This window comes from Euprymna scolopes, chromosome 10 (assembly GCF_053919585.1).
Source record: "Euprymna scolopes isolate OS-2025 chromosome 10, ASM5391958v1, whole genome shotgun sequence".
NCBI lineage: Eukaryota > Metazoa > Mollusca > Cephalopoda > Sepiida > Sepiolidae > Euprymna > Euprymna scolopes.
The window spans coordinates 965,477-988,692 of NC_136491.1; the positions used below are offsets into that span (position 1 = coordinate 965,477).

General features: G+C 30.2%; 1 protein-coding gene across 19 annotated transcripts in view; it reads left to right on the forward strand.

Moving 5' to 3' along the window:
* The window catches only part of LOC145285776 (ralBP1-associated Eps domain-containing protein 1-like), a 309,459-nt gene that overhangs the window by 225,897 nt on the left and 60,346 nt on the right, over positions 1 to 23,216 (forward strand). For 13 of the 19 annotated variants that reach the window (XM_080134142.1, XM_080134129.1, XM_080134137.1 and 10 more), the window contains exons 10-11: positions 3,592 to 3,668; positions 13,933 to 14,040. In XM_080134142.1, the coding sequence (XP_079990268.1) occupies positions 3,592 to 3,668; positions 13,933 to 14,040 (185 nt within the window). The remainder of the gene's footprint in view (positions 1 to 3,591; positions 3,669 to 13,932; positions 14,041 to 23,216) is intronic. The other 6 variants (XM_080134140.1, XM_080134127.1, XM_080134134.1 and 3 more) reach the window with 1 other exon arrangement.

The following is a 23,216-nucleotide window of genomic DNA, read 5'->3' on the forward strand; positions in this document are numbered from 1 at the left end:
AACTTGGATGTCTTCAAGTCCAACATAAACAAATTCCTGACAAACCGCCCTTTTAAGTAAGACACTATCAAATCTCCAATACTAATGATTACTACAATACTATCTCATTGATCACTGTACACGTAATAACCCTTATCCCTGAGTGGCCTCCGGGCCTTGATAAGTGGTGACCTCCATGTAAAAAAAAAAAAAAAAAAAAAAAAAAAAAAACATCACTACTCACTTTAGCCCACATAAGAGAAAGAAACAAATGAAGAGTATTTACTTAATACAGATATAATTTTAAGTATAGATATACTAGATAAACTATGACTAACAAATATCTATTCAATATAGATGTAATATAAAGTATAGGTATTATGTGTATACCAATATAGTTATAAATGTAAACTATACATATTAAGTATACACTTAAATAAAGTTCTTTTGCCTTTTAAAGTTTAAAAATAACTAGAAAATAAGTCCCCCTTCTCCTAATAAGTACAAAGAACGAGGTATGTAATTTTATAGTAGCAAGGTGAGGAAATCAATTGATGTGAACTATGGTTAAAAGATACAGTATTAATGTATCAATACATTAGGTTATAAAGAAAAATTAGAGTAAGATTAAGGGGGTATAAAGATTTCAAATAAAGTCTTTTATGCAAAATAGATATAGACAGTCGTCTTGGAGTCAAAATGACTTGCCCTTTCAACTCTACATCTAGAAAAGAATTTTTCTCATTATTTTGGATGAAGGCTTTTAATATCAGACATCAAAAAACACATACATATGGACAGTATAGGCTTTGTTGTATTTTAGAACACATTTTGTCAAAGAAAACACTTAAAAATCTTCAAAAAGAATAAAAAATAAAATGTTATTAGGAAATTAAAATTAAGTACGATAAGCTAATCCTTAATAAACAGGTGAAAAATTAAGAAAAATAAAGTCTTATCCTTCACAAATGTTTTGACTTCATTTTGCATTCAGCTCAGGGAACAGTGAGGTGTGTGGGCAAATGAAATTCTGCTTGTTTTCACCTCAACCCTAACCCTACTGTCAGTACTTAAATGTCTTGGCCAGGGAGGGGGCTCCTTTTAGCAGAATTATTTATATCTTATTTTTATTTATTTATTTTTTTTTTTTTTCAAGTTAGTTTTAGGTAATGGATTTTAATTTCAGACATTAAAAACATACAGTATAGCAAAATGTGACAGTAGTTTGGTAGAGACTGTTCTGCATACACGCAGTCATATATATATATATATATATATATATATATATATATATATATATATATATATATATATATATATACATACACACACACACATTCAGACACCCGCACTTTGGAGTTAGCTTGCATAATATTGGAAAGCTTCTGACTCCTGAACAACGGAAAAATGATGTTAAATGAATGAACTTATATTTTGACATATTTTAATGACTACAAAAGTTTAAAAACCCAAGAAAAGTAAAATTAATCCAAAAATCTTTGAATGGAAGATAAAATATTTAGTGTTTTAAGAAACTTTCTAGGACAATCACTATTCTGTTTTTTGTTTCTGTATAAACTTTTTTTCATATGAATTGGAAAAAAAAGGTTTAGAAAAGAAAAAAAAAAAAAAAAAAAAAAAAAAATATATATATATATATATATATATATAGTAATTTATAAAATATATATAAATTACTAACTAGCTCTACCTATGTATTGAGCACTTTTGAAGTAAATACTTAAAGTTTACGCATAAATCTATACTTTTGTATATTAATTTTATGTGAGTAAATTAAGTAGTTTATATATATATATATATATATATATATATACTAGAAGGCCGCCTGGATTTGCTCAGTCATAAAAATATGCTTAATTATGATATTTTAATTCATGCAGATTTCATATTTATTATTATAGAACGAATTCTTTATTATTGTATTTCTATTGTACCCAATATATATAGTAATGATTTCAAAGCTTCATGGAATAAGGAAAGTTTTAAAATTTTTAACTTGTATTTCTTGTCGAATAATAAACTTGTTGTAAATTCTAGTTTACACAGTTTAAATTCAATTTCTTATATATTCCAAATCTCCCCCCCCCCACCAATTACGAGTTAAAAGTAGTGATATTTTTTTTTATTTATAGTGGACTGTTCTCATCATTTTATCCTATCCTTCGACTCTTAATAAACACAGTGATTCAAGAAGTATAAAATATGATCCAGGCGGAGTGGAGTTCAACAAGATAAAGGAGTGATAGACAAAGACTTTGTAATTACTTCACCAAGAAACCCATTTCTTGCTATTAGCAACTAATTAGAATAATTAAAATGGAAGTTCAAGCATAGCTAAATCTTATAATTAAGGAATATTTTAGTATGTATTTTGTGTAATTAAAATATATAAGAAAAGCCTTAGGGAAACGAACGTTTATTAAGTCAGTTTTAATATTAGAAATTGAAAAAAAACTTTATTTCTTATTCTTCAAAATTCTTTTCTAATTTAGTTACTTTTTCTATTGGAAGAGAGAAATATTAAACTGAAATAGGCATTTAATTTTTATTTCCCAAACTAAATACATTTAGAAATAAAGCTTGTAGTATTTAAATATTTACTTTTTCTTTAATTTTACATATTTTTGGCTAAGAACTTTACACATTTTCAACATTCAAATAGTTTTATTTTTTTAAATATTTTAAAAGTTTCTTTTGTATCAATATTTAAATTCTTCTCAATTGTTGGAGGTGGAAACTTTGTTGTTGTGGTGATGGTTATTATTCACTTTGAAAGAAAAAAGGAATTGTATGACACTGAAAACTTATCCGTTCGATATTTAACTAGTTTCATTTAGTTTCTCTTTCGTTGAATGTATACTCTAATTGTTGTGTCTGCACAAATAATTAACAAGAACACGAAAGTAAAGGTATACAATAATATATTAGGAAGAAAAGCTATATACATATTTACATGTCTTCAGATATACTTCAGTTGGAGATATTCTGGCAGGTGGCGTATGGCATGTCTTACTGGAGGCAGCATAAGCGTCTTGCCTATTTGACGGTCGTTGCCGGACTCCCCCGGTATTGGTGATTGATACCTTTATATATCTCACTCACCCGCCTATGTTAATTAGTGGGCGTCTCCACAACACTAATGATAGAAGAGAGAAAGGTTTCTTTTATGAGAAAGTGGTACAGTTTCAATTTTTGTTGAATCATGAAGCATTGAAAAAAAACATTCTTGGTTTAGATAGACATTGAGAGATGCATGTCTTATGGATTGCTTTTCATTATTTAAGAATTGGACACTTTCTATCTTTTTGATTTCATTGCTGTCATTCACAATATCTATATAAAGAAATTAAAAACTAAATGACTTTTGAGTCACCCTGTGTGTTAAATAGAAAGGGAGACATTTTTTTTCTGCTATAGATTAGTTGTTCAATTAATTTTCTTAATTTATTTTTAATTTTAAAAATAGTTCTTTTGAAGGATTTTTTATAATTGATTTAAAATATTGTAGATTAATTATTTAGTTTGATTGTGAATGCATTTTCTTGCTAAGACTTTTTTTTGTCTTTTTTCCTTCTGTATTAACTCTGCTAGATGAGCCGTTTGCAGCAGACCTGCCACCTGGAAGTACTTTGAAAAGATCCTCACCGACGTCACCTCCCAGTAGCCAGGTAATTATCCTGGTATTTCTTTGTATATGTAGACTTTTTTTTTTTTTTTAATATAATACAAGAACTAAAATATTGAAATATTAGATTAACATCCTCATCGCAGTGCGAATTAGTATCCCTATTTAAAATCATTGGCAATGAATGTATATGACATTCTTAAACATAATATCTATATATGATCAGAGGATGGCAACTCTTAATGTCAACTTTGCCTGGATTTTCATCAAAGCCCGTTAGCTCTGACACTGTCCTATTCACCTCTCCTACCATGTTTATGATTAGGGTTGAACTTTGTGAGAGGGCATTTATATTGTACTAACATTCTGTGGACATGTATGTTTATTTGAAAGTAGCAGCTCTAACTTGGAATTTCTAAATATCTAATAATATAACAGTTATGGATTCAAAGGCTCAGAGGTGGTTTTGTTTGCTGCATTCACCCCAGGCCAGTTGAACCAGCTTCCTCCAAAATAGAAAGTGTCAAAGGTATATCAAATTCACAAGCGGTCCTCAATGTGGTTTAGTAACAATAATAAAACTAAGCAAACCAATTTTTATATATATATATACTAGCAGGGGCTGGGAGGCTTTGTTCAGTCGTAAAATATGCTTGAATATAATATTTTAATTTGTCCAGATTTCTAATATATTATTATAGAGTTGGGATTTCAAAAGTAAAAAAAAATAAACGTACATGAATGTACAAAATGTATAACAATCTTTTCGATTTTGATCCCTTAAAAACTATCTTCCTAAAGACCCATAAAAGAACGGTCCATAAAAATCCAATCATTTGAGGCCTCTAATGCTGCTCTGCGACTCTTAGTTTCAGAAGAGATAGTTTGAAAATGTGGAGACAGATGAACAGACAGACATGTAGCCTTTTATATATTAGATAATTTGTTTTTAAGCTTTCAAAATTTATTTTCTTATATTTTCAAAATGTTCACATTAAACAGAAGGAATTCATAATTTGTAATCCAATTTATATTCTTAGAAATTTTGACACTATTAAGCATGGCACATTTACCAGATCAACTTAAGCATAATGATAGACTGATTGATTTATGTCTTCTTTTAGGTTTATGAATTTACTAGCTTTTTTCTAGAATCATGGCTTCTTCGAACAATACTGTTTTTCTTTGGTTTAGGTGCATACGAGGCCCTTAACCTGTACTCTCTAAAGTGTAAGCAGCTGTATGACTACCTCATCATTACCTTTAACACAATGTTTATGACAACTATAATTTGCCACATGACCGTTTCACATCAGTTCCATATAGAAACTCATAAAAACTATGTCTTAGGCAATTTTGGTCATTCAGCTATGAAACAAGCTTTCGACAGCCCAAAAATAACCTGCTCAGTGACATGCAATATGGTTTTTGTTCTTCAAGATCTACAGCTGATATACTGTTATATCACACAGGATTAGTGAATCTCTCGACAGGAGCTTCATTTCTAGAGCAAAAGCTATTTATAGAGTATGGCATAAAAGTCTAGTTCACAAGATTGCCTGCTATGGAATAGCTGGAAATGTGCTCTCACTTATTAAATCCTTTCCCTCTGATAAGTTTATAAGAGTAGTCATTGATTGGTAGAAATCGGAAACTCATAGTATTTATGCTGGCGTCCCTCAAGGTTCTATCCTGGGTCCAACTCTTTTTCTGATCTTCAATGATCTCCCAAATTACATTCTTAGATCATTCGTAGACATTTATGCAGGCGATACTACAACCTATGGCAATACTTCAAAGGCTAGCAATCACTAAAATCTTTCCGATTATCTCTCTTCTGATCTTGAGAACATGGTGCAATGAGAAAAAAGGCGGCTGGTTAATTTTAATGCATCAAAAACCAAGCTTTTCTCCTTTCATCATAATAGCTCTGACCCTCCTCCCACTCGAATTGAAATGAATGGCTCTCATCTTAATGTCTTGACAAGCTTCTGGGACGTACCTACACTCTTGATCTGAAACGGAACATCTACATCAGATCTGTTGCCAAAACTGCTGGAAAAATGGATTCCTCTACTGCTCCAGTAGGGATATTGCAGTTGATGCAATCCTCTATCTGTATAAGAGCTCTAAAATGGAATAATGTTGGCACATCTATACATGGGCTGCTTGGCGTGCCCTAACCAGCATCGATAATTCAAAACTGGCTTCGAAACCTAGTAGGTGATGCCCTTTTCTCTTCCTTGCAACCGCTTTCCCACAGAAGAGACGTTGTGAGCCCGTCTCTGCTCTATCATTATTTTCATGGCAAATGTTCGGCTGAACTCCAATCTATGGTTCCCCTCTTGCCAAACTTTTACAAAAAAACACTTGGCTAGCTACAACCACTATACAATTTTCCCCAGTCTCTATCTGTGCATAAATCTAAATGCAGATTCCATGAACAAAGCTTCTTTCCCAGAATTGTCCACTTGTTGAACACTATTTCAATGGCCTGCTTCCCAGTTGAATACAACATGGTAGCCTTCAAATCCAATGTAAACAAGTTCTTGTTGAACCATCTCCATAAATAATTAAATTCTACCCTACACCATCATTGATTACTACACTACCACCTTACATTCATTAACCATTATCCTCGAATGGCCTTCAGGTCTTGATGAGTAGTGATTCCCCAGTAAAAAAAAAGAAAATACAGACGGTTTTTCTCAAAGAAGCAAATATTTTAATAAAAAACTAAATTATTCTATATTTTATCCTTACTATTAATAAAAATACATTTTAATATCAATGATTATTCGAAATAAACTTAAAAATGCTTTACAAATGAATATCAAATGAGGATGTTAGTTTTTAAATTTCATTTTATATATTTTTTAAATGTTTTTTACTTGAAAAATAAATGAAAACAGATTTTAAAAAAAATAAATCTTACCTTTAAAAACCCAGTAGATTAACATTTAGAAAAAAACAAAACTTTTTAACATTCTTTAAAATGTATTTAATTAGAATTTTTTTATGATTGGAAATGAAAGCTTCCAAATGTAACATTTCTTTGGCTTTTAATGTTTTTTTTTATAAATTTCACTCTTTTCTTTGTTAAAAATTACAATTTTCATTTTTGTTTGGGGGGGAGGATGTGCAGTTAGTTATATTTAACTATAATTGTAAATGTATTTTAAAGATTGTTATTCTAACATTTCTGAAATGTTTTAAACATTTTTTTTTTTTTTTTAATTAAAGAGACTTTCATTTTATGTCCAGATTATTGATGGAATTATAACATGATTTATCATAATCAGTTAAATACGTTAAAGAAAAACAATTTAAATTATTTTAGATTAAAAATTTTCTTGTGAAAGTTTATTGCATCATTCACGTCAGCGTTGTTCATGCCATATGTAACATCTTTTTTGTTTACTTTATTATGAAGACATTTCAATGAATTTTTAGGAATATTTTTAATAGTATTAATACAAGATTTTCTTTTTTTAGAGTTTTTTGTATATAGATTTAATAAGATCATTTTGATGGTTTTTTATAAATATACATGATAGTAATAGAATTAATAATAAAACTTAATGAAAAAAGAAAAACCAAACCAAAAATTATTTCTGTTTATTGATGCTTCATCTTTATTTCATTTATCTTGAGAAAGTCTTTGAATATAGACAAAATGTTAATGAACATATAAACGATTTTTAGTTTTCCTTTTTTCTTACATATTTGAGAAATTATACAACTTTGAATGGATGTATTTTTTATAGTCAGGATTTCTTAATTGGCCACAATTGAGATGCTTTAAACTCTTGTATATACACATCAAAAATGGTAATTAGTAAAAACCTGAAGAAAGTGCTCAAGACTATTACAGAGCAAACATTTTTTTATTTTATTTGTTTAGTTACACTGTTAAAGTCTGACAAAGTTGCTGGATTGTTGATATGATTCAGTAAGAAACATGTGTAACTAAACAGATAAAACATATATATATAGGGTGTCCACAAAGTCTGGCTACATTATGTAACCAGCCTTTGTGGAAGCATCCTGTAGATTATGTAGCCAGACTTTGTGGGCACCCTGTATATATATATATATATATATATATATATATATATATATAAACTAGGTCAGTGAAAAAGACAAAACCTAGCTTTTTAAACGTATTTCGATATAATTAAATGGAATTTTACTTTTTTTAATCGATATTGAGATAAATTTTAAGTTTTAAATTTTGGAAAAAGATTTTAAAAAAAGAAAAAAATGTTTTTTTTAAATTTGTTTTTAATATTAAAGGCACTTAACATAAAAAATTTTAATCGAAATTAAATTTAAAATTTAAAATAATTTAATTTTAAAGTTAATAAAATCATCACCATCTGATAAATAAAAGGGGGGTTACAAAACAAAAGTTAAACGTGAACTTGTGATGTATATAAATTTCTGGTCCCCCCTCGCCAATCTTTCACGAAAAACACCCGTCTAGCTGAATCCACTGTGAAAAATTTCCCCCACTCTATATCTGTGCCTAAATCAAAACCTAGATTCCATGAACAAAGCTTCTTTCTTAGAACTGCACGCCTGTGGAACTCCGTCTGCCTGCTTCCCTCCGGACTACAACTTGGATGTCTTCAAGTCCAATGTTAACAAATTCCTAATGAACCGCCCCCCTAATTAAACACTTCAGCAAATCTCCACACTAACGTAATGTACTTGCAATAACCCTTATCCCTGAGTGGCTTCCGGACCTTGATTAGTGGTGATCACTGTGTAAAAAAAAAATATATATATATATATTTTTTTTTTCCACTTCCAGTTATAAAATAGATGAGTATTGGCTGAAGAGTTGATATGGGTATCTAAAACGGTCCTAATTATCGGGCTTGAAACCGATGGTACCAATGACTTGTCTCATATAACAACTTTCTGTATCCAAAATATAAATATGCTCTTATTTTTCTGATTTTCCTTATAATTGAGCACTCTGCTGGATTTCTTTTTCCAAAAAAAAAACTAATTATATATATATATACACACACCTTAATCATCAGATAAAAGTCTCTCAATTGTTGCAAGCTAAGAAACCCTGGCTATGAAATGTATAATTTCTCAATTAGATATTAAATATGCTATTCTCCTTAATTGAGCTGTCTGTCTAAATTCTGCCACATTACATGTGATATATATATATATATATATATATATATATATATATATATATATATATATATCTTATATATTTATTTATTTGAATATCTTTTCTCTCTCATTCTAGATGCTTTTCTAGTTTAATGCTATGGTTGCAGTAATATCCATTTATTTTTCTAGATTTTTTTACACAAATAATCATAATACTTTTTCAATTTTCACATCTCTGTAATTTCATTAAACTTAGGATTTTGTCTTGTCTTCGACGAGAACTATATTTCCTCTTAGCATGGCTGTAATGTTTTTGTTTTCTTTTTAATTTTTATTCTCTCTGATGCTTTTTCTATTTTTGTCAATTAGCTTTTCGGTTTTTCTTCCCTGCCCGTTCCTTACCTACTATTTCTTTAAGTTTCAATTTTTGTTAAAAAAAAATTAAAGTTTATTTTGTTTGTGTTTTTGATGAAGTTTTCTGTTTTATCAAACCCCATTTTCATCCTGATTGTTGCCCTTTCTGATTGATCCTTGGCATGTGCATAATTGTGCTGATTTTATTTATAGATGGTAATAATAGATATTGTACAATTCTGTATCTAACATATATATAAATATATCCTCCACTCTGTAATAAAGATCAATTTGTATTTAGATATAAATAAATAAATATAATTCCGTCCTATAACACAAAAGTGAAAAACAAAATTTCTTTTTTTTCTTCTAAATCTCTGCTGGTTTTTATATATATTTTACTCTATATTTTAGAATAAATCTTATTTGTATTCTTTTATGGCAGATATGCTTTTCATATTAGATAATTATATTGGTTATATACTATAGTAACTATATATATATATATATATATATATATATATATATATTTTTTGAGCCAAAGAGAAATTGGACCGAGGCACATGTGTATGGCCTATTTAAAGAGAATGACATAAACAAGGAATCACCAAACTTTTTCATTTACGCCTGAAAGTATCCTTTCGCCCATGTATGGAGTGCTGTTGTCACATTTGGGCTGGTGCATCTGCTACTAGTCTCACTCCTGGACAGGGTTCAAAAGAGTCGCCAACCTGATAGATCTTGAACTGTCATCTAAGCTTAAACCTCTGTCCCATCAACATAGTGTTGCATCCCTCTGCCTATTCTACAAGTATTTTAATGGTAGATGCTCTGACGAACTACAAGCCCTTGTACCCCTTAGACGTAAATACCCCCGACAAGCAGCAAAATCCCACCCCTACACAGTAGAGATCCTTAGATGATAGAAAACCTTCTACTCTAATAGTTTCTTCCCCAGAACTGCTAGACTTTGGAACTCCTTTCCGGGTTCCTGCTTTCCCAACTGTACTAACGTGCGAAATTTCATGTGTAATATGAACAGACATCTTGCTGCTCAACTTCTTACATAGTATCCTTGCAAATTGTGCCGCCGATAGTAGCCCCTACATCAAAGTGGCACTGTGCCTTGTTTGGGATGAAAAAAATTATCTTAGATACAATATCCAAAATTATCACTTGGTAATATGTTATTTAGTTCTGTTGCTTTTGGAGTGGAGGCTTGTTTTCAATCAAAGTTAGGTCGGGTTACTCATTGGGTGTGTATGATGTTGAAAAACTTGAAACTGACAATGAAGCTAGCACATCACCTAGTAAATCACATCAAAATGTATTCAATTATATATATATATATATATATATATATATATATATATATATATATACGTGACACCATACTTCTGAAAAAAGAAAAAACACAAACTGACCATAATCCTGAAGAAAACTATGATTGTTAAAACGTTTGAGTTTAAAGAAATAAATCTTTACTTTCTAAACAAAAAAATCTGTTGTAATGGCTTTTAAATGTAAACTTGCTTCTATCATGGGGAAAAAAATATTCATTAAAATATATATACACACACATACTTGATTTTAATTCTGGAAAATGCCTAAAATTTAATGCTTAAGTTTAAGTGGTCTTAAGAAGAAATTGAAATCAAGGGAATCTTGCTTAATTGGTGCCTAATAATTATGCATCAAAATCAATGCAAATCTGAAATATTTAAATTTTCAAATAGGTTTTACCAACATTGTACCCACCCCTTTAAATATCTTTAAAAATATTCCAAAGAAAATTAAATCTGGATTATTTATTAAATAATGTCCTATACATATCTAAATTTTCACAAAAGACTTCCTCTCCTCTTATCTTTCGCATGAAACTAAATTAAACAAAATACAACCCATATTACAACCCTTTGTCTCTTATCTGAGTTCCAAAATTCATAATGATCAGTTAATTAGTTTAGGAATAATTCCTGTACTTACAAATATATATGTAAAATATACACATAAAGAAATATAAATATTTGTATTTGTTGTTTATCATCTTAACAAGAATATTTCATATATCTATACAAATATCAGTCTTATCTGCTAAACGAATATATTATTTTGTGTGCAGAGGAGGGGGGGGCTTCTGATTTTTTTTTTTTCTTCTTTTTTTAGTCAAATTATTTTATTTTTAGAATCAATTGCATGCACAGCAACCTGACGTTTTTATTCCCCCTTTTTTTCTGGAGTTTAAAAAGAATTGATTTTAATTTATTTTAGAAAATCTGTAGGTTTTACTTTTCTGCATGTTATAAAGTTTTTTTGTAATAACCAAATATGATAATGTTATAAACACTTTCTCTAATAAACAAGTATGATAATAATGTTTAGTAATCGCCCATGATTAGTGTTATGCTGAATTTTTAATAATTCTTTTTCCTATCATAAGGTTAGTTATTTCAATAAAGTAAATCTCTTGCTAGTGCGGCACAATTGTAATACCCAATTAAAGCATAAGGATAGAAATTCTAAAATAAATGTTTAAATTCATCTAAACATTTCCTTAAGCAACACACCATCTGTTGGTCAGTTGACATGTCAATTTTCAAAATATCATTTTTAAACAATCACCAGATAGATGCATCTTAAAATTATTTTTTGAATGAATTTATCCAATTTATACTTGCAGAAACATAGCTTCTAAGTTTCAAATTTAATTTCATGATTTATATTTATCATATCTTTATATTCACAATGTTTTAGTCAATGCAACCTCTGACCTATATTAAGTGCATCTTTTTGAACTTGGGAATCTTTATGCCAAACACTGGGACCTGTATGTTCACTAGTGGAAGTTTAAATTTCACTCTTTATTTAATTCATAAAGTTCTTTTTTAGTCACATTCGCCCCCAAACAAGGCATATCACCGCTTGGAAGTAAAGGGCTACTATTTGGGACCATGCCTAGGAAAGATCAACTAGGTTTTGGTTTATATTACATTTAAACTTCTGCATATCAGTACAGTCTGAGCCAGGGGAAAGGTTGATTTAGTTTATAATCTCAGTTATTATAACATATAGAGAGTATTGAACTTTCTCTTCCAGATAACTCTTACTTATGAATTAATAACCAATGCTTTACTATGGATTTAGTATAAATTTTGAAGCCTTAAACCACATCTTATCTAGCTGTGTAGTATTATTATTTATTACTATAGAATCACAATTTTTTTTTAATATGGTAACCAATAATTCTAAATTAGAACACCAGTAAGAAAATTGTGATGTGAATAACATTAAAATTGAAAATGTAAATCTATATCAAGTATTAATAGGACGCATCTAGACAAGATTAAGTTCAAGACTTCACAAAATTCATACTAGAATTATCTACATAGATTCATGGTCGCATAATAATTAAAAATATCAGTAAATCAGTTCTGAGTGAGGTTGAAGGTTCAATTCTTACTGCAGATGAGACTAACATAAATTTACAATTCTACTCAATGATGGCTGACAGTGTGAGAACAACTTACTCCATTGATTAAATTCAGTTTAGGTTTACATGTATAACTACAAAATAAGCAAGTTCCAAAAAACTGCATCAGTTGAAATGATGCAAATATAAAAACCAAGATGCAAATAGTAATGTGAATAATACAAATTATCAACCCTCATCTCCAAATTCATATTTTAAAAAATTTACTTATTTTTAATCTATGAAATATTTTCTGAAGGATTGAGAAGTTTTCATTTTTTTTTTTTGTCTTTTTAATCTATATTTATGTAGTGTATCGCAAATTTTAAAATTCTATTTTATTTTTAAAAGTTTTATTCAATACAAATCTAAAAAAAAAAATTTTTTATTAAATTATGTAGATATTTGAAATTATGAAAATTTCAAATAAGTTTTCAATTCAATCGGTCCACTTTTTCTAATTTGTTGTTTTATTTTGTGGCTATCTTGTATTCTGTTCCCTTTTGAATGTTGTACCATCTTTACTTCAATGTAGTCTCACTTTGCTGTTGGGTTCTATAAAAATATCTATATTCTTTAATTTAAAACCTCTTAATATATTTTACAAATATAAGCAATACTTTTACTACTTTTTTATATTCGTTAATGTTTCCATCCTCTTCCTACACGATCTATTACAATAAAATTTTCTTTTCACTTTAGTCATCTTCTTTTAACAATACAACCATTTCAATATTAAGATTTTGAGCATATGATTACTGTTTTTTCTCTCCTTCTTTTGAGCGTATGATTGTTTTTTTCTCCTTCTTTTGAGCATATGATTGTTTTTTTTTCTTTTGAGTGTATGATTGTTTTTTTTTGTTTTTATGAGCAAGTGATTACTGTTTTTTTTCTTTTGAGCAAATGATTAGTTTTTTCTTTTATTTGAGTGTATGATTACTGTTTTTTCTTTTGAGTGTATGATTTTTTTTTTTTTTTTAGTGCTTGAGTAATGTGTTTTTTTCTTTTGTTTGAGTGTATGATTACTGTGTGTTTTCCTCTTTTTGAGTGTATGATTACTGAGTTTGTTTTTTCTTTTTTGTTTAGGTGTTTGAGTACTGAGTTTGTTTTTTCATTCGTATGAGTGTATGATTACTGTGTTTTTCTTTTTTGTTTGAGCATATGATTACTTTGTTTTTCCTTTTTTTCCCTACACACTTTTTACTTATATATTTTTTTTTTATTGCTATGAATGTGTGTTTTTTCATTTGTATAAATGGGTGCATGTTTGTCTATCTTTTCTGTCCCTGTCTCAGACCCCCTACCCAGCCCCAACACAATGCTTACTGTTATTATGCCATTCCAGTGGACACGGACATCTTTTCCAGTTGAGTCCCCTACTTCCAGTGGCTTGTCATCTCCAACTCCCAAGCCAGTTAATTTTGAATTCTCCAAGCCTGTAGCGACAGATCCTGTGAGTATGCCTAAGCAGACAAATAAACACGTTCTCTTTCTCATGAAAATGCCTTCACTTACATGCGCGCACACACATACACACACATGCAGATTTATGCCCCTTTTTAGGTACTTTTGCTGCTACTTGTTTTTGTTGTTGATTATTGTCTGCTGCCTGCGCTATCTTCACTGCTCTCTGCCTCTTTTTATCTAAAACTTTTACTCTTGCCATTTATTATTATTAGTTTTATAAAACATTTTTTTGTCTCATATTGCATACGATGCACTAGAACGGGGCCATGAAAAAGAAAGTAATTCTCTATTATGACCTCGCCTGTATATTTTTGGCTCTTTTTTTTTTTTAAAACTATTCATATTTTTTTATAATAGAGAACAAAGAATGGAAAATTTAAAGTCTTTAGCATGGCATGATCAGTATTGTTATTGTATTATTATTAAAAAAAGAAAAACAAATTTCATATTATAAATTATCACTGATTTATTTTTCTTGGTTATAAACAATTTTATATACTGCAAAAACTTGAAAAATGAAATCAGTATCAGCAAATAAATGTTACACAATTTTGTTAAGTATTTTTAGATAACAATGTGTAATTGGAGTAAATAAAAACTTTAATTTGTCAAAGATTTAAAATAATTAAAAAAATACAAACAAAACATTTTAAGAACATTCAAGAGCTCTAAACTATAAGAGTTATGGAATTTATATATTAATCTATATTGTTGGCATAAGGTAGAAAGATACCATGGAAAAGGTTAACACAAAAAAATGGAGCTCCTGTGGGATAATTTGTATTGACACTAAAGATGAGAACAGTAGTCCGAATAATACAATCAATTCTTGTCTAAAAAATTCAGAAACATTAACTAAAACACAATTATTTTTTATTTTTATTATTATTCCTTTTTCTTTACCTTTTTTTTTTTCAAAGAAGGGGCTGGGTGGGTTAGAATAAAAAGAAACTAAGAATTCAAAGCATTAGTACAGTATATAATTTTGAAGGTGTTTGGAGCACAAGCAGAATATCAGGATTGTTTCTGTGTCCATAGTGATGTTGAACTATTGCTTGATGCCTCCTCCGACGATTAGTCTGGGTTGTAAACAGTACTGAGAAGTAAGATAGGTTCATCCAAACAGCAATCAAAATTGATAGACTCTGACAAGATTGGTGATAAAACCAAACAGGAATGATGAATTTCTTTATGTCCTTCCTGTTAATCATCAAAACTTGCAGTTAAGTATGAAATCAAATAGATCCTGAAATTTCTTTTATTTAGTTTCTCGCAGAATTTTCGCAGGATCAACTTTAACAGCATTTGAGTGAAATATGGGTGGTCTTTCTTTTATGACTTTGACTATACCAACATTCAATTGCGGATCTGGGATGGTGTTGGTGTCAAAGTCAGTTGTCCAGCAAAGCTAGGTAGGTGATGATTCTTGCATATAAATTATGACTCTGATATTATTCAAAGTTTTGACCTTCACAATCATTTTGTGTTTGGGCCGATTGCAGATTCTACAGCTATCAATCTGGTGATGCATAACAAGAGCAAATAAAGGATGAAGTATGTTGTGGATGTTTAGCTTCAGATAAGTTCTTGGCCAACCAATTGCTCCTGTAGATTAAAACCTGAGGATTAAACCTGTGCAGTTAACTACAATGTACCATTTTCTGGTAGGATTTATCACTCTCCCTCCACTGCAGGAGATGTGTCACCATGGTAACCAGCACACAGAGGTTGTGCACTCTGACCTTACCAAAATGCCTAAGTGGCCCTTTCAACAGTCCCTAATAAGTGCAACTCGGTGGTTAGCAATAAACTAACTCCCTTCCCAAAGCAAGAATATAAGGCCTGGAAGGATGAACCTGCTTGCACTGCTTCAACAAAGCAAGATGGGTGGTATTGTGATGTTGTACTGCTTGTTGAGCATGTATCCTTGATTTATATGAAATGCCAAAGGAATTTTGGCACATTATCTTCTGGTAGGTATTTGATAATAAGTCACAAATCATTACGTGATGGTCCCAAGCCAATGTTATTAGCTTTCCTGAATGGCATGACAGCCAGTCAGCAGTATTTGCCCTAAGCAGGTTGAACCAGCTTCCCCCCAGTCACATGTATATCCCAGTTAGTAGGTGATAACAACATTGTTTTTGCAGGGAAATGTTGACATCCTCTTATATACATTGCCTGGTATTCCCAAAAGGTCACCTATTTGGTACTGATTAGGCTCAGTGTTGCTTAACTTTGGTGATCTAACAGGAACCAGTGTGTCAACGTGATTATGCTGTATATACATACATATATATATATATGTATATGTATAGTCATTGAGTACAAGCATCAAAGTGAATGGTGTGGCCTTCTCCTCTCCATATATAATATTTTGATTGCAGAAATTCCCCTCTGGACCAAAGTATCGGGGGTTTGCAACAACAGATGCCACATACAAATTCAATACATCTACCGTGATAGACACTATTGTATGCAGCTTACGACCACCATTTCTGCCACATTCACTCGTGATAATAAAATGTTACATTACATCCGATAAGCAACACCATCACAATCGCCACATCTACAGAGGAAAAAAGTTCCTATTTTTCTTTCTCAATATTAAGTGCTTCCACCGCTATCAGTTTAGACTGGGTCAAATTTTATATTTTCCTACAGTATTGTGCTTGCATTGCCATTAACTCATTATTACATACATACATATAACATAAGCTTTCCATTTCTCAATTCAAAAATAATAAATTATTTCTATAGTTCTGCCCATTTTGATTAGGTGATACCTGACTATTCATATATTCTAGAATCCATTTCTACAATAAAAAAAAAAAATGGATGCTTCAGAAACTATACAATATGGTGGCACTCTCTACAGAATAAAATTGTGCTAAAAAAAACTAACTAAATTAGACATATTAATCGATTGCCATCACTCTACATATTACAATTGAGCTGAAAAAACAAAAATACAAAATTAAACATATTGACCGATTGGCATTGCACTCTACAGATTATAATCGTGCTGAAAAAAATAAACAAGATTAAGCATATTAACTAATTGGTGTCGCTAAAAAAAAACTCAACAAAATTAAACATATTAACCGATTGTCGTCGCACTCTACAGATTATAATCGTGCTGAAAAAAATAAACAAGATTAAGCATATTAACTAATTGGTGTTGCTAAAAAAAAACCCCAACAAAATTAAACATATTAACCGATTGTCGTCGCACTCTACAGATTATAATTGTGCTGAAAAAAATAAACAAGATTAAGCATATTAACTAATTGGTGTCGCTAAAAAAAACCCCAACAAAATTAAACATATTAACCGATTGTCGTCGCACTCTACAGATTATAATCGTGCTGAAAAAAATAAACAAGATTAAGCATATTAACTAATTGGTGTCGCTAAAAAAAACCCCAACAAAATTAAACATATTAACCGATTGTCGTCGCACTCTACAGATTATAATCGTGCTGAAAAAAATAAACAAGATTAAGCATATTAACTAATTGGTGTCGCTAAAAAAAAACCCCAACAAAATTAAACATATTAACCGATTGTCGTCGCACTCTACAGATTATAATCGTGCTGAAAAAAATAAACAAGATTAAGCATATTAACTAATTGGTGTCGCTAAAAAAAACCCCAACAAAATTAAACATATTAACCGATTGTCGTCGCACTCTACAGATTATAATCGTGCTGAAAAAAATAAACAAGATTAAGCATATTAACTAATTGGTGTCGCTAAAAAAAACCCCAACAAAATTAAACATATTAACCGATTGTCGTCGCACTCTACAGATTATAATCGTGCTGAAAAAAATAAACAAGATTAAGCATATTAACTAATTGGTGTCGCTAAAAAAAACCCCAACAAAATTAAACATATTAACCGATTGTCGTCGCACTCTACAGATTATAATCGTGCTGAAAAAAATAAACAAGATTAAGCATATTAACTAATTGGTGTCGCTAAAAAAAAACCCCAACAAAATTAAACATATTAACCGATTGTCGTCGCACTCTACAGATTATAATCGTGCTGAAAAAAATAAACAAGATTAAGCATATTAACTAATTGGTGTCGCTAAAAAAAAACCCAACAAAATTAAACATATTAACCGATTGTCGTCGCACTCTACAGATTATAATCGTGCTGAAAAAAATAAACAAGATTAAGCATATTAACTAATTGGTGTCGCTAAAAAAAAAACCCAACAAAATTAAACATATTAACCGATTGTCGTCGCACTCTACAGATTATAATCGTGCTGAAAAAAATAAACAAGATTAAGCATATTAACTAATTGGTGTCGCTAAAAAAAACCCCAACAAAATTAAACATATTAACCGATTGTCGTCGCACTCTACAGATTATAATCGTGCTGAAAAAAATAAACAAGATTAAGCATATTAACTAATTGGTGTCGCTAAAAAAAACCCCAACAAAATTAAACATATTAACCGATTGTCGTCGCACTCTACAGATTATAATCGTGCTGAAAAAAATAAACAAGATTAAGCATATTAACTAATTGGTGTCGCTAAAAAAAACCCCAACAAAATTAAACATATTAACCGATTGTCGTCGCACTCTACAGATTATAATCGTGCTGAAAAAAATAAACAAGATTAAGCATATTAACTAATTGGTGTCGCTAAAAAAAACCCCAACAAAATTAAACATATTAACCGATTGTCGTCGCACTCTACAGATTATAATCGTGCTGAAAAAAATAAACAAGATTAAGCATATTAACTAATTGGTGTCGCTAAAAAAAAACCCAACAAAATTAAACATATTAACCGATTGTCGTCGCACTCTACAGATTATAATCGTGCTGAAAAAAATAAACAAGATTAAGCATATTAACTAATTGGTGTCGCTAAAAAAAAACCCAACAAAATTAAACATATTAACCGATTGTCGTCGCACTCTACAGATTATAATCGTGCTGAAAAAAATAAACAAGATTAAGCATATTAACTAATTGGTGTCGCTAAAAAAAACCCCAACAAAATTAAACATATTAACTGATTGTCGTCGCACTCTACAGATTACAATCGTGCTGAAAAAAATAAACAAGATTAAGCATATTAACTAATTGGTGTCGCTAAAAAAAACCCCAACAAAATTAAACATATTAACCGATTGTCGTCGCACTCTACAGATTATAATCGTGCTGAAAAAAAAAAAAAAAAAAAAAAAATTATTAACCAATTAGCGTTGCACTATACAGAAGACAATAACTTTTTTTTGTTTATTTTCATGGGTAATTTTTAACTTAGCTCCTCCTCCTCAATTTTCTTTAACATGATGACTTTTATAGGTTTTCGACTATGATAACGAAAATCGCATTTACATTTTGCAAAGACAAGTACTTTTCAATAGTTGGGTGTGTCTATTCTGAAAGCCGTTTTAAACATGTAGTGATTGGGGTATCTATTTCGAAAGCCGTTCTTAACATGAGGGGGTTGGTTACCAACAAGAACCATTCTTAAATTTTTTTTATGAGGGGTGGGGGACTGCGTCAACCGGTCAACGCTGGTTAACAGGTCTTGCTAGTTTTAGATAAAGCACGATTTCTCTGACATTCAAAAGAGCAGTAATTTTGTCTGCTACTTTTAGTAGAGGCATCTGTTTAGTGAAAGATGTCCTTATCATGCTTCCTTTAGCATCTGACTTATTAGACGAATGAGGTGATGTTCATTGATCTCCTTTATCTGTGCACAGATTTAATAGTACTCTCACAACAGGTTGAGTTACATTTTACGGGCAGTTTCTTTTTTATTACTTAAGCCACATAGATTTCCGAGTTAACGTTTCTGATGCCATGGGGTGAATTCTGATCTGATGATAGACTAAAGATTCTGCCTCTATGCTTTAAAGGAAATCGATAATTCTGAAGTCTTGTGCATGTTTTCAACATTGTGGAATTTTCTAAAGAGGCTTTTAGATTGCATGAAAAATGGTTCATGCTTAGTTAAGGAAGGAACTTGCCCTCCTTTTTTTTTACCTTAATATGTAATGCAATCACTACTACCATGCCAATATTAAGAATAGCGTTGAAGAAAAACATGGCGTTCAATAAATTATATTGCATAACTCTTTTATTACCACTGTTAATCATGTCATTATAAAACCTTCTTTATAAAACAAAGAACTGGTAGTGCTGCCAGATAGTTCTAACAAATTAGGCAAGAATGGAAATAACTAAAATGAGAAGAGCTCCAAATTATCAATCCTTATCTAATAAATTCCAACGTATTTGAGATATCCACACTTATTTATAAGAGTCAATCACACTTGAGTTTAAAATCATATTTCCATTGCTAAACATGCAAATTAAATGGATGCATTTAGAGTAAAAATAATTTGTTAGCAGATGTCCAATTTTGACAAAAAATTGTTTTTCTTTATAGATGGAAGTGACAATGAAGATAGCTTTATATTTTTATAAATAAATACTTTTTAGATGAAAATGAGGAAATAATTTAAAAATGCCTTAGTGAAAAGGCTCAGAAAAGACTCTAATTTTGTTTTCTTTAATATTTTTATCACTTCTTCTGACTTGATTTTCTTTTATCATTAAAATTAAAATAAAATATACTTTAGTTTGAACATCAATAAATACCCACAATTTATGAAAACACTGGAAAATCAACCCATACAGCTAAACGTACTAAATGCCATTGCATTGTCTGAAGAATGATCACATTTCGTGTTTTAGCTCTGTGAGTGTTTCCTCTATTTCTGTAAAATGGGTATCAATGGATCATCAACCTATTGTATAGTGCTATTCAAAATAAAAGTATGTAATTGAGCACTCTTGTCATTTCTCTTATGCAATATTACACACACACACACACACACACACATTCTTAAGTATTCTTACTGCTCTATTTTAACAAATATTAAGCATATTTTCACTATAAGTAGCAAAAGATTTGTTACTTGTCCAGAATTCTCCCTTTATTAAAAAAAAAAGAATAAAGAAAAATTTCTATATCAAAAAGAAAATATTGTATTCCAAAAATCACTTAAATTGATTAAGTAGTTTTATTTTAAAATAAGGAAATCATTTTGATTTGAGTTTTCCAAATTCCTCATGTTAAGAATGGCTTTCTAAGATCTTGCCAGTTTGAATTTAGTTATCTCCCTTGTTTTCAGTTTTTTCAAGATAGCATCTTGATATCATCGCTGTTCGCTTAGCCAGAAAAGTTTATTTTCTTATTTAAAAGTAAAACTACTTGATCAATTTACGTAATTTTTAGTGTACGATTTTTTTCCATCACTAGTACATACATCATACAGATTTTTATTTTTGTTTTTTTAATATAGGAGGAATTCTTGACAAGCAACAAAGATTTTAATAAATGTTAATAAAACTTACAGGAATAAAATTAATCTAAAGAAAGAATAAATTATCAACGTTAAGACAAACCTATCTGAATAAAAAAGCTCTACCTAGTTAAGAAGAGCAAACAATTAATGAAACTTCTATATTAATATATTTTGTTACATCAAACCTTCTTTAATTAGTTCATGGATAAAAGGTTTTAATTTTTGTACCTCAAGTTAATGACTAATTAAATGGCAATCAACGAATGAGTTTAGATTCAACAAAGATTTAAAAGAAGCTGTTTGAAAATTGAACCACTTATTACTGTTAGTTTTTCTTTCTTTCTTATAGAACTTATACTTTGAAACTGTTCCCCTTTTTTTTTCTTTTTTTTTTTTTTCTAATTTATTGCATGAACATTTTTGTTTAAACCTGAATTCTAGTAGTTGCACATTTTTATCTCTTTTAATCTTAGTTGATTTTTCAATTAACAGTGCACTTTATGCATTAATTGTTCCATTTTATAAGATGCTTCATGTTTTTAATAAGATATTTCATCTTGATTAATTGAAAAAGGCCATTAAATTAATCTGTGACTCAACACATTAAACATATAATAATCTCCACTTATACACAAATTCCAAATATTTATCCGATCATGTAATCGATTTCAATAATTGATAGCAGTGTATGTCAATATTTGTGTTTTACCATTTTTTAAAAAATTGTTTAAGAAAAGTATGAAAATGTCTTTAGAAAACCTCAATTGTAAAAGTTTGATGCATTAAACATTTTTTTTTTAAATTCATTAATATTAAGGCATGACACCACTGAGACATACGGGGGCTACTGTGGAACTTTGGGCCAGATGTTTACAGGTACCTTAAGTAAAGAATTGTGCAGCATTTAAATTTCTGCAAGTTGGTACAGTTGGAGAAACAGGGAGCAGGGAGGATATATTAAAGGCAAGTAGTTTTAAAAAAGAAACTATTTGTAGAAAGCTTTCAGGCACCTGGGAACCTCTACAATGAAGGCGTGGGTTTTTGCTGATTGTTACAAACCAGTTTCTCTAACATCTATTTTGTGTAAGGATTTTGAAAAGCTAATTAGAAACCATATAATTTCATGAGGAATGATATAAATTGTAATTCAAGTGAAAACTGGGACACAATGAGAATTGCTGAGTAAACTGGCTTTTGTCAATAAATCAAATACTAAATTTTGGGAGTTCAATTGTAGCCGTAACATCCTATTACATTTCTGAATTTTTGAAATGAGGATTGATTATTTGTATTATTATTCATCGGACTACTGTTTTCATCTTGAGTATGATTTTCACAACGTTTCGGTCAATACAACCTCCAACCTTCTTCAGGTGTATCTTGTCGAACTTGGGAATTTGGACGGAATTGAGTGGTGTTGATCCTAATGCAATTTTCTCAAAGTATTCCATGTATGCATTCGCCAGTATTGGCATTAGGATCAATACCACTAAAGCCAACAATGTGGCTGCGATATGTAGATGACACATTCATACACTGGCGTCATCAGGAAGATGTTCAAACGTTACTTGACCATGTGAACTTGATCCATCCAACTATACAGTTCACAGTGGATAAAGGAAATAACAATGCATTATTGTTCCTAGATGTGCTGATAACTCGCACAGGTCAGGGGTACTGAAAGCCAACTTTCACTGGACAGTATCTAAACTACAACTCCCACTATCCATATAATGTAAAGAAAGGAATCGTCCGTTGCCTACAACACCGAGCAAAAGCAATATGTAGTAACATCAGTGCATATC